Source organism: Geotrypetes seraphini, chromosome 14, assembly GCF_902459505.1.
Source record: "Geotrypetes seraphini chromosome 14, aGeoSer1.1, whole genome shotgun sequence".
Classification (NCBI taxonomy): Eukaryota; Metazoa; Chordata; class Amphibia; order Gymnophiona; family Dermophiidae; genus Geotrypetes; species Geotrypetes seraphini.
The window spans coordinates 17146680-17160137 of NC_047097.1; the positions used below are offsets into that span (position 1 = coordinate 17146680).

Below are 13458 nucleotides of genomic sequence, written 5' to 3' on the forward strand. Positions count from 1 at the left end.
ATGATTCAAACAAGCCCTTTGTGCAATGCACATTAAGTGGAATAATTTCTGATTTACTCCAAATAATCTTATATCCTGAAAATTTTCCAAATTTCTCAATCAACTCAAGCAAGCATGGAATGGTAATTTCTGGATTTCTCAAATGAAGCAAATTTCATCAAAGAATAATAAACTTTTAATGATTATGACAGGAGTCGCCATGCAACAGATAACAAGTAATAGGAAAAATTGGAACAGACTTAATTATAATTTCTGGTGGAATTTGATATGTCATATTTACAAAATGGAGAGAACAATAGCTATGCAAAAAGGAAATTTTAATAAGTTTAATGAGATATGGTGGCCATTGACAAAATATTGCAATGAGTAGACACCATTTTACATTATAAGTACAATTTAAGATAGAAGGGATGGGAGGGGGGAATTTGAATTTATTAAATGATTAGATCACTATGAAGGATTATTGATGTGATATATTTGAGAGTGTAAGACTGAAAGGGAGGGAGGGATGGGATATAGTTTTTATCTATTAGTTTCATAAATGATAGAATTTCAATGATGTATTTATTGATGAATGATTAATATATATGTATTTGTTGTAAGATGAAAATGAATAAAGAATTTTAAAAAAAAGACTACATTTGCATGGTTTGCTGGTAGTTATTTGCCCCCCACCCCCATGACACATATGATATACACAAAAAGGCATGCCTATTTATTTATTCAATTATTTAGCCCATCCAACCAAAGGAGCCCGGAATGGGTTACAAAGTACATCCACAATATAATCGAGACAGGACAGAGATGACATAATTTACAATATAGACATGACAATAAAACATATAAACTAAGTAGCATCTGGTGAGATTGCATGCCTATGACATAGCTTTTCCTGGCACATGTGCTCTTTTATTGCTATTTCTGTGAACTATTCTGTGCATGTGTGTGTTGCTTTCTCCATTAACTGATCGGATGCTATTTCCATGAACCTCATTTGCATGCAAAGTTTTTGTCACCACTACGACGGCTCATAGGATTTTAATGATGACTTTAGAGCATTAAGGGCCTGAATGGAAAAACTAAAACTGTGCACCTAAGGAGACCATTGAATGCAGGAAGGGCTGTGCAGCTCTATCTCAATGCTGTCAGATGTCACTCACTGTGTGCCTACCTCAATCCTAGGTGTGAGCAAAAAATCAACTATTTAATTTCCTTGTGTAAAATTGTTCTATTTGCATAAAATGCATTTAATTCATTTGTCTGTAGGACTTTGGAAGTCCAGAAGGAAAAATTTAAAGTGGAAAATGAGGAACTTGCTGCTAAAGTTCAAGAGGTAGAGGCAGTGAATGTTCATTTAAAGAAAAAGCATGAAGTGGAGAGTGAAATAAAGAATAAGATGATGCAGGAGGCATCTCGTCTGAGCACGGAAAACACGGTAAGGAATGACAGAACAACAAATTTCCTGCCACTAATTTGTTGTGGAAAGGAAACCTTGTAGGGAGTAATTTTATAGGCAAAAGGCCCTGATTCTATAAATGGCATCTGATTCCTAGGCACTGTTTGGCGCAGTTGTCAGTCAACCGCTAGATACTTTATAAAGTCGAGCTTAGTGATGCCTAAGCATTCGTAGGTGCTGGCGTTAAATCCTTAGTCATACTACCATTTAGGCCAGGGTTTTCTTGGCCTAAATAAGTGTCCTAAGGTAGGTGCCCAACTCAATCCATGCCCAAACTCCTTCCCAATAGGCACCAGTAGGTGCCTTGGTATAGACGCCTACATAGAAGTGGCAGGCACCTAACAGAAAATTCATTTTTAAAATAATTTTTAATTGGTTTTTAACAGTGCTTTCAATGATCAGCGCCAATTAAGTCAATTAAAAAGTTTTAAATTAGGCATCTAGGTGCCAAACTGTAAGCATCTTTTATAAAATCAGGGCCAGAGTTCATGCAGAGTTATCACTCTGTAGTCTTTTCCAGATTCTCAGAGTAAAATTGTGCAATTGTGTAATTGAGTAAAATTGTGTAATTGAAAATTACCTCAGGAAAAAGTATGTACTTGCATTTATACCTGAGGAAATTCTATAAAGCAATTCCACATGTAAAAATGTAAAATTTCATGGGGGAAATATACACACATAAAAAGTAGTAGTGGCTATCCAATCTAGACACCTAACTTAATGATTTAAAAAGCCTTAATCGGTGTACATACCCTATATGTCTTCCTGTCATATCTAATATTGTACTTCTCCCTTTTTACCCTATGTAATCATAGTTAGTCTATAATGTCTAATTGTACAATAATATCATCTTGTAATGACTAATGTCTGTATTTCCCCTAATTTTTATAATTTTATTACTGACGAACTTGCTGCACTTCTTTGAGGGAGTAAACAGGCAGATAGACAAGGGTGACCCGGTCGACATTGTATATTTGGATTTTCAGAAGGCGTTCGACAAGGTTACGCAAGAACAACTACTTCGAAAAATTGTGAGCCATGGAATTTTGCCAACTGATGCCTGGATCAGAGAAGAGTTCTTTATTTTCCCTTTCTTAAGAATTCTTTATTTAATAGGATCTTGGTAAACCACATCTCCATAGACATGCTTGGGACCAGAAACATTTCGGATTTTAGAATTTTTTGCTTTTTTGGAATAATGGCCTTAGCGATTCATATTTGTCGCCAGCTACATCCCTGCAGACTTCTCTCTGCCGCCTCCTGCCTTGTGTATATCGCTTCCTCTTTCCTTCCTGGCTGGATGCAACAGAGAGAAGCGTGCGGGGCCATAGCAGGGAACAAGTACCAATCACTGCATCTATCAGCAACACCTCAGAGGTACACCAGTGTGAGGTAAGTTGAAACAACTGAACTGCTATTACCATAGAGTGAAGTATTTAAAGTAACTTTTGGGCCAGGTTTCACTTTTGATGCTAAAAATATGCTTTTTTTGTACAAATTAGTAATGCAACAATGTTACAAAAAATTTCAGGATTTGGAGCTTTTTGGTTTTTAAAATTTCATATAAAGGATCTTGAACCTATAACAGAAAAAAAAAAAAAAAAAAGTAGATTAATCAAAGACCTCTGCACAAGCTAAATATCATTATTACCATCTGGGACTGAAATCAGTACCCTTTCATGTAATGAAAACCTCAGTCATCACTAACCCACTACATGATCTCTATTTATTAAGAACATAAGCATCGCCTCTGCCGAGTCAGACCATAGGTCCATCGTGCCCAGCAGTCCGCACCCGCGGCGGCCCCCCAGGTCCATGACCTGTAGTGTTCTTTCACTTAAGACATTTTATCCTTTATAGTACCCCTCTAGCTATACCCCTCAATCCCCTTTTCCTTTAGGAACATGTCCATCCCCTTTTTGAAACCCAAAATCGTACTCTGCTCTACCACCTCCCCTGGAAGCGCATTCCAGATATCCACCACCCGCTGGCTGAAGAAGAACTTCCTAGCATTTGTTCTGAATCTGTCTCCCTTCAGTTTTCTTGCGTGCCCTCTTGTTTTTGTTTCCCCCGCCAGTCTGAAGAATCTGCCCCTCTCCACCTTCTCTATACCCTTTATGATCTTGTAAGTTTCTATCATGTCCCCTCTAAGTCTCCGTTTTTCCAGAGAAAAGAGCCCCAGTTTCTCCAGCCTCTGAGAGGCCTTCCATGCCCCTTATCATTTTTGTTGCTCTTCTCTGGACCCTCTTGAGTGTCGCTATATCCGTCTTAAGGTACGGCGACCAGTATTGAACGCAGTATTCCAGATGCGGGCGTACCATCGCCCGATATAGCGGCAGGATAACTTCTTTGGTTCTGGTAGTGATTCCTTTTTTAATAATTCCCAACATTCTGTTCGCCTTCTTGGAGGCCGCTGCGCATTGTGCTCCCGACTTCATTGATTGGTCCACTAAAACCCCCAAGTCCCTTTCTAGGTTTCTCTTTTTAAACTACTCAAGATCACTCTTAACCCGTATCCATCTTTCCATCAATCCCCTGCCAGTAAAGTGACTTCAAATTTCAGCCTGAACCATCTTTTAAAAATAAAACATCCTTATTCTTCATTCTAAATAACAGATAATTTTTCTCACTTCTATTTGATATGGGCAATTAATTCCATGATTAAATGCTACAACAGAAAAGACCCTAAACCACAGAAATTTATATTGAACCTCATTTACTGTTGAGACATAGAAAAATTCACCTTGTGATGAACACAATACCTGATCAAGCTAAAACTATGAAACAAAGAAGTATAGGAGAGGGTCGAAGTACAAATCACACAAATCCCGCCTTTCAACTTTTAGTTCAGTCATTACTTCTAAGTCTTCTCTACTATTGTAACAGTCTCTATTTGACATGTACCAAGAAAGAGATGGCTAGGCTTAGACTGATTCAAAATACGGGGGTCAAATTAATTTATAGTCTAAAGAAATATAATCATGTGACCCCTTTCCCCTGTGAGTTGCATTGGCTTCCAGTGGAGGCACATGTTTTGTTTAAGCTGGGTTGTTTTGTTACAAAGTTGTGTATGGTATTGCCCCAAACTATATGACCAATAGATTTCTCATAGCATTCCATAAACATAGGAGACAATCACATGCATTGTTTAATTTTCCATCAGCTCAAGGTTGTAAGAGCAAGAAATCCTTGGAACATACACTAGCATTTCAGGCTGCTTTCTATGGCAGGGAATTTAGGCAACTTTTGCATAGTGCTTGCTCTTATAAGCACTTTAGAACTCAATTGAAAACTCATCTTTTTTCAAAATATTTGGCAAACTAATTTAAATCATCCTTGGATTATGTTATTTTTAATCTTTTGTTCACTGCATTGAACTTACGGTTATGCAGTTTATAAGTATGATGTTATGTTATCCAGATTTGGAAATTGACACTTTATTCCGGGACCCGACATAGTCCATGTTTTGGCATAAAAACACTTGCTTCAGGGGTCTAAAATAACAATAAATACTTTTTATAAAAAAAAAAATAAATAAACAAAAGCAAAATAACATAATCCACTGAAAATAATACATATGTATGTCGATATACAAATGCCAATATAAATAAAACAAATAGTAAAACACACACACACACACATATATATATATATATACACACACATACATACACACACACACACACACAAAAGCAAAATAACATAAACCACTGAAAATAATACATATATATGTCAATATATAAATGCCAATATAAATAAAACAAATAGTAAAACACACACACACACATATATATAAAAAGTATTTATTGTTATATATATACACACACACACACACACCGTATTTTTCACTCCATAAGACGCACCTGACCTCTAGAGGAGGAAACCCCCCCCCCAAAAATAAAAATTCTGAACCAAATGGTGTGCCCTGTATCCTGTCCCCCCTCTCTGGTGGGCTAGTGGTAGGCCGGGACAGGGCACATCTAGTGGTGGGCTCGTCTAATGGTAGGCAGCCCCAAGCCAGCCTGCCCCCATCCAGCCCGCCAGCCCTCAACCAGCCAGCCAACCATCCCCAAACCAGCCAGCCAGCTCCAGGCCAACCATCCAGCCAGCCCCAAACCAGCCAGCCAGCCAGCTTCTCTTCCTTCCTGCCTGCTACAGCAGCCTTCGCTTTTCCGGGCTTCTCAGCGGTGAAATAAATTAGAAGCCAGCAGTCATTGCAGTTCCCCCTTTTCTACCTGGTGGTCCAGCGCCCTCATCTTATTTTCCGGCCAGCGGCGAAACAGATGGCTGCCGTACGTTCTCGTGAATCCTGCGAGAACCTACGGCAGCCATTCATAAAGCAGCGCGGAGCCGAGCGGGAGAGCGTAAAGCTTATTCCTGATGTCCGTGCTGCTGATCTGTTTCGCCGCTGGCCGGGAAATAAGATGAGGGCGTTGTCCACCAGGTAGAAAAGAGGGAACAGCGATGATGGACGGGGGGCTTAAAAAAAAAAACGTGGTGCAGCGGGCAGGGGGGTTTAGAAAGGTAGTGCGGCGGTGGGCAGGTTTTACAATGGTACTGTGGGGGAGGATAACAAAATTTATACTTTCACTTCATAAGATGCATCGAGATTTCCACCCACTTTTGGGTAGAAAAAAAGGGCGTCTTATGGAGCGAAAAATACAGTGTGTGTATGTGTGTGTGTGTGTGTGTATATATATATATATATATATATATATAATATATATATAGATACTATTCAGTCTTCTTATGAAGAGCCCTTCTCATGCAAAACTCACAAACATGAGAATTTTAAATTTAGATTTACTAACCATCATTAGCCAATGTAATTGGTACTATATTAGAGACACTGAGGAACATTTTGGACAGTCATAAATGACAAGCTGCTCTGTTTTGGATTTTTGTAATTTTCAATTGAAGTGGCTCATAAAAGTCACATACAAGCCGTTACAATAATCCAATTGCATCAGCTTTAAAGAGTGAACCACCACTCTAAATATTTTTTTTTCTGACAATTATAGTTTCTACTATTTTACCAGTCAGAATTTAAGGAAATAATTACAAACTATAGTACCATTCCCACCTGGTGCTTCAACATAAGTCCTGAATCAATATAAACCCCAAATCCTTTACCAATAGTATTTGCAATTTTAATGGCACTGCAACTAGAGCCCCTAACTCGGGGGGGGAGGGGTTCAGGTTTTAATGCATCTGACTAGTGTTTAACCAGTTACTAATAATTACTTAGACAGCATGGGATCTCCTATGGAGAAAAGGAGATAGTGGATACTGTGGATGGGCAGACTGGATGGGACATTTGGCCTTTATCTGCCATCACATTTCTATGTTTCTAGAGCTTAGTTTCCTCCTTAGGTAATATTGGAGGCTCATAACAGTTGCGAGAATGAGTCTCATAACATAGTTTCAGAATTCCAATGCCATCATTGCTTTTTTTTTTTTTTTAACTCTAGGATTTTGAAGAGCAGCTCGACATGAAAGATAGACTGATAAAGAAGTTGCAAGACCAGATAAAGGCTCTGACAAAAACCATTGAAAAAGGTAGGAGATAATTTCACAATCAAAGCCTAGTTTCATAAAGGGCAATTTTATAAAAATCTCACACAACTCGGAGTGTTTTATAAAATACATGTTGAGTCACACATATTTGGTGGTATGTAAAGCAGAGGAAACCATTTTATAATTTAAAAAAATATATATATAAAAATAGAGGTGCACAATTTAAGATCTTTGCACATGCCAGTAGCACTATTTAGAACATAAGAAAAGCCTTACTGGGTCAGACCAATAGTCCATCAAGCCCAGTAGCCCGTTCTCACGGTGGCCAATCCAGGTCACTAGTACCTGGCCAAAACCCAAGGAGTAGCAATAGTCCATGCTACCGATCCAGGGCAAGCAGTGGCTTCCCACATGTCTTTATCAATAACAGACTATGGACTTTTCCTCCAGGAACTTGTCCAAACCTTTCTTAAAACCAGCTACGCTATCCGCTCTTACCACATCCTCTGGCAATGCGTTTCAGAGCTTAACTATGAAAATATATTTCCTCCTATTGGTTTTAAAAGTGTTTCCCTGTAACTTCATCGAGTGTCCCCTAGTCTTTGTAATTTTTGACAGTGAAAAATCGATCCACTTGTACCCATTCTACTCCACTCAGGATTTTGTAGACATCAATCATATCTCCCCTCAGCTGTCTCTTTTCCAAGCTGAAGAACCCTAACTGTTTTAATCTTTCCTTATACAAGAGGAGTTCCATCCCCTTTACCATCTTGGTCGTTTTTCTTTAGAGCCTTTTCTAGCGCCACTATATCTTTCTTGAGATAAGGAGACCAGAGTTGAACGCAATACTCCAGATGAGGTCGCACCATGGAGCGATACAGGGACATTATAATATTCTTAGTCTTGTTAACCATCCCTTTTTTAAATAATTCCAAAGTTTTGTCTTGGTCTCCACCTGCTGGTCATGGTGAGATATAACCCGCTTGTAAGATTAACCTATGCCGGTCTGAAGAGGCTAAAAGAAAGCAAATTAGCAGGTAAGAACCTAATTTCTCCTTTGTCTACGTGTTCCACAATTTTATTATTTATAATTGTTTCTACTATTTTGCCCGGCACTGAAGTGAGGCTTACCGATCTGTAATTTCCCAGATCTTCCCTGGAGCCCTTTTTAAAAATCGGAGTAACATTGGCCACCCTCCAATCTTCAGGTACTACAGATGATTTTATAGACAGGTTATAGATCACTAACAGCAGGTCAGCAATTTCATGTTTGAGTTCTTTTAGTACTCTGGGATGTATACCCTCCGGTCCTGGCAATTTATCACTTTTGGCTTAGTACATCTTCCAGATTCACCGAGATTTCTTTCAGTTCCTCCGCCTCATCACACTACAAAGCAATGATTTTTTTATTTTTTTTAATCTATTTGTGATCTTCTCTGGGAAAAGGTGACTAAAGTCTCAAATCCAAAATACTAAGAGCAATTGATTTTTCATGTTGTGGGTCCATAAACAGTCTGCAAAATTTACTTGTTTGGACTTCTGTAACTTTTTATTTACCGTATTTTTCAGTCCATAAGACACACTTTTTTTCCCCCCAAAAGTGGGTGGAAATGTTGGGGCGTCTTATGGAGCAAATGTAAACAACCCCCCCCCTTCCAAACTTCGAAAATGTGACGGTTTCAGCGGGGTTGGTCTCTCTCGCGGACCGAGGCTCCATGATGGTTAAAGGGCACGAAGAGACAGGCAGGCTCCATTGTGGTTGTTTGGCTTGCAGTGCATCAACGGAAGAGGCAGCTTGCGGGGGCATCCTGCATACTGTCGAGGGTACAGTCTTTCAGGGGCACATAATATCAAGAGCACGAAGACCAGCGATAAGGAGCGGCCGGCACCTGCGGCTGATGGAGTCACAGACGAGGGTGTCAGTCCTGATGGAAACAGCTGACGGTTGGACCCTGAGACAGTCCTCTTTCCTCGGCCTTCGGCCGTTGGGCCCTTTCTGCTTTTGCCTCCTTGCCTTTGGCTGCTTCATGACCTGTCACTGGCGATTGAGCCGACCTTTGAAAGATCTGCCAAGCTGCTTAATTGGTAACTGATTTCAATCTACTCCCCGTTTATTTTTATTTATCTATTTTTCCTCTTCTTACATTTGTTTTTGTTTTTATTTATTATTTTATTATTATTTCATACAATTTTTTTCTATGTTTCTGATTCTGTTCCTGCTCTCTTCTTCTTCTTCTTTTTTATTCGATTTAATAATGTCTATTCTTTTTCCCTTATTTGCACATATTTCCATCATTACTTTCCAAGCACCTCAGCATAGATTGTGATCCCTATCTGGGACAGATAGGGAGATTCTGTGTTGTATATTACCACATTGTTTAACCAATTTCTATGTTAATAATTTCTCCTTGTATTAAATTAAAATATTTTACCCGGGATCCGGGAGGTTCGGATCCGCAGTTTGGATCCGGGATTTTGCCGGATTCATGTGTTAGGTGGGTCATTTGTGGTTCCGATTGTGGCCACCGAAATTTGGGCCGCATTGGGCCTACAGAGAGGTGCTGGTGGCAGGTGTGTGAGGAGTGTGTGGTGCAGTGGTTGGATCTACAGCCTCAGCACCCTGGGGTTGTGGGTTCAAACCCCGTGCTGCTCCTTGTGACCCTGGGCAAGTCACTTAATCCTCCATAGCCCCAGGTACGTTAGATAGATTGTGAGCCCACCGGGACAGAGAGGGAAAATGCTTGAGTACCTGATTGTAAAAACCGCTTAGATAACCTTGATAGGCGGTATATAAAATCCTAATAATAATAAAACGAGGTGTTGGGCCACTGGGAAGTTTTGGGCCTGTTTCTGGCTGCGGGTCTTGCAGCCCTGTTGTTTTTATTTGGGCAGGAGGAGCCATAACCGAGGGAGACCGATTCCCGGGTGCCGCATCTGTGTCTGATGTCATCACGTGCGGACGTGATGACATCATGGAATTGGTGCATGCGCGGTGGGCCTGAAGTCAGCCCAAAGAGGAGGACGTCCCGGAGCTTTAATTTAGAGCTCCGGGGTTTTATTCTGCGGCGCGTTAGGCCACGAAGAGGAGGTAGGGCCGGTTTGGGCCTTTTAGGATGTCCGGGGGTCTTGGGAGCCGGATCGCTGGCACTGCGCTTGCGAGAGATGTCATCACGCTTGCATGGTGATGACGTCCCAGGTGCTGGTGCATGCGCAGTGCAGCGACCGGCATGAGATGCACCCAGGCAGATTTTTTTTTAAATCTAAATTTTTAAAGTTTAATGGTGATGTCGCCAAAGAATGGAGGAAGTTTGCGCCATGGGGAGAGACTTCGGAGAGCCTCCCCTGAAGATTTCTTCTTCTGGTTTGTTATTTTGGTTGCGAGTGGGATGCGGGCAGCTGACAGCGTCAGTGCTGTCATAGTGATGACTCAAGCTGTCAGTTGGCTCGTGCTGAACATTCTTGAAGTGAAAAAATAAGTTTTAAGAAGATTTTAAAAGTTTGAAAATCTTCTTTAAGGTAAGAATGTTGGTTTATTTTATTTTTTTATTGTTTGACTTGTTTTTTTTCATGCTTTCCTGTAATTTTGAGGTTGGTTGTTGCTGATCTCTTGTACAGGTTTGCTATCCTCGTGCAGAGATCAGCATCAGCTGTCTGAACATTCTAACTGTCAGATTTGACATTTGGGAGGGTGACTTGGTTCTGTGAGGAGATGTTTTGACGGGTGGCTCTTGTGAAGGTAATTATAGTTGATTTTATTTAATTTTGAATAGGAATTGTAGGATGTGGTTGAAGTTGAAGTTTGAGTCATAGATTCTGGTAATTTCCAAGGTTGAAATATTTCTTTCTGGCGGATGTGAAGAATTTTTTTATCTGTGAGACTATTGGGTGTTAGAAATAGTCTGTGAGATTTCTGTGTAATGTCATGAGGAAATATTGGTGAAGAAAATTTGATAAACTGTTTTGGAAGTTTTTTTAATATCTTCTGTAAAATTTATTGAGACTTTGGGTTTTATTTGTGTTTTGAGATATAGGAAATTTGAGTGATTTTAGAAATAGGAAATTCTGGGGAGGGAAAAAGTATAAGGAACATCAATTATCTATTTTTTTTCCTAGCTTAGAAAGTATATTTAGGCAATTTGGAGTTATTAGATTAGGATAGGGTTCTCCCATATTGGTTTGTCTAAGTCAGAGTAGTAGGTTGGTTCCAGCAAGAGAGAGTCTGCTAGCAACAGCGCGCCTACGTGGGACCCCTACATAGCAAGAACATAAAGCCTCAAATACCCAAATCTGAGGAAAAAGAAGAACTTTACAGAGGGGAAGTAGAATCTCTTTGTTTAGATTTGATTTACAGCATTTGTTTATTAAATTTTATTTCTATATTCAATTTTGAATCCTTAGTGCTTCTTTATATTTATTTTATTATACGTTTAATAACTATTTTTATTCCAAGATTATACCATATTATTATATATTATTATTTTGTTTATGTAATTCACCCCTTCTCCTGGGGAAAGATATCAATTTAACCCTCGGTGTGCACGACTACAAAACAAATCTTATTTCAAGATGAATACCTTTTACCTCAGTCTGAGAAGGAAGGGGTTACATTTTGTACACCGCCATGAACTGAAAGGCATATGCGCGGTATATAAATAAAGAATTATGTTATGTTTTGTTATGTTATCAGTGCGCCACAAGCCTAGGTCCTGCTGCAGCCTGAGAACGGTGGCTGCCACCTTCCTACAGTGACCAGTCAAGGATGCTCTGGGCTGTGAGGAGCGTTGGGGCGGCCCTGCTGGTCTCCAGCCTGGAAGGTGATCGCTTTGCCTTGGAAGTCTTCGCTTTCCGCTCATGTTCTTCTCTGTCAGGCCTTGCATCTTCCTGGACGCTGGGAGCCGGGAATCTCCAGGCAGCGGCAATGGGGATCTATCGAGTTAGTCCTGGGACTGAAAGAGCGGAGTCTGCCTGAGTGCCTGAGGAACAAGAAGCCCGTGAACTGGATCCACAACGATTGCCGCTTCTCAGAGCTCCTGACTTTGCTTAGTAACGGGTTATATCACTTATAGCCGGGCTTTAATTGGTAGCCAGAAGTATTGTCAGAAAGCAGGGCTACTTTAAAGTTCTTCTCCAGACATGGGATTGTGTCCCTCCACTAAAGACTAGTTTGATCAAACTTAGGAAGAGGTATGGTAACTGCTTTATATTACAAAAAAGTGTGGGCACCCCTGCATTAGGGTTTGATTAGCTGCATCTCCTGTTGGTCCAACATAGCCTGGTAGGGCAGAGAGGGAACGGGGCTGGGTGCAAAGCCTGGCAGGGAGTGAGGGGGGCTGGGTGCAGAACTTGGTTTACTGTATATTAGTACATAATTTGGTACAGAATGTTTTTTTTCTTGTTTTCCTCCTCTAAATCTAGGGTGCGTCTTATGAAACAAAAAATGCAATATTTTTTTCACATAAAAGATTGTGGTTTGGACTGTTCTATTACAAATTGTTTGCTCTAACAAAATTCATTTATTTTGTTTCTGGTGACTTTAGTCATATTTTCACAGAGATGGCTACATATGTGTAAGTGTTGTCACTTACACATGTAAATAGTGGATTTTGCAAAAGTGTATGTACAACAGGGCCCAATTTAAAGATCTGAAACTCAACCTTTTGCAATCTCAGGGTCACCTTTAACCCAAAGAGGTATGCGTTAATTTCCTCTCTACCTTTTCTCACAAACTCTGGTTCAAACAAGATGGCACAAAGCAGATGAGGGAAATTTTCCTAAATAGACGTGTGGCCATCCTAGAATAAAAATAAGGACCAAGTGTTTTGAAGGATCTTATAAAACACACCCAGAACATACTAGCTCAAATCCATGCATGCCACCAATATATGTGTATAAGTAGTAGCTTTTTAAAAATTACCATGTATATGTAGGGTGTAAATAAGCTTTCTATATGTATAAATGGTACCTAACTGTTCTAAAATCACCTACTTAGAATCTGTATCTACATGTGTAGTTACGTTAATTTTACTTTTTTTACATTTTTCTCAGTTAAACTTTTGATTGGTAACACAGCTGAACTATCAAGCACCAAGAAATAATATAGAAGGTTTTTTTTTTCTTCTGAATAAATAGTTCCATTTTGTCAACAGCCACTGAAGTTCAAGTGCCAACTGTGGCAAAGGAATATTCTGGAATGCTGGAATATGTGCAGGAGGATGAAGCAAAACTCATTCAAAATCTTATCCTAGGTATTTTTCCATTTCTTTATATGTTCTTGTGTTTTACAGAGGATATTGGGATGGGGGACGCAGAGTCCATGAGTAACTTGTATCTGTGGATTTGTGGATCTGATAGGAAATTTTCAAAGAAAATTTCTGAAAATTCACTTATGAACCAGAGTGGCTCTGCAGAGTACTCGTGCAGTGGGAGCCAGTCACGAGGGCCTGAGAGGTGGGTGCTGCCTGACTCCAGCAGTGCAGACATTATGG

The 13458-nt window shown here is 39.9% G+C and overlaps 1 protein-coding gene across 9 annotated transcripts in view; it reads left to right on the top strand.

The window, feature by feature from the left end:
- Positions 1-13458, top strand: part of MYO5C (myosin VC) — a 193059-nt gene that overhangs the window by 136691 nt on the left and 42910 nt on the right. For 8 of the 9 annotated variants that reach the window (XM_033919677.1, XM_033919675.1, XM_033919679.1 and 5 more), the window contains 3 exons: positions 1267-1435; positions 6928-7015; positions 13120-13218. In XM_033919677.1, coding sequence (XP_033775568.1) covers positions 1267-1435; positions 6928-7015; positions 13120-13218 — 356 coding nt within the window. Of the gene's footprint in view, positions 1-1266; positions 1436-6927; positions 7016-13102; positions 13219-13458 lie in introns of all 9 variants that reach the window. The other variant, XM_033919684.1, reaches the window with a different exon arrangement.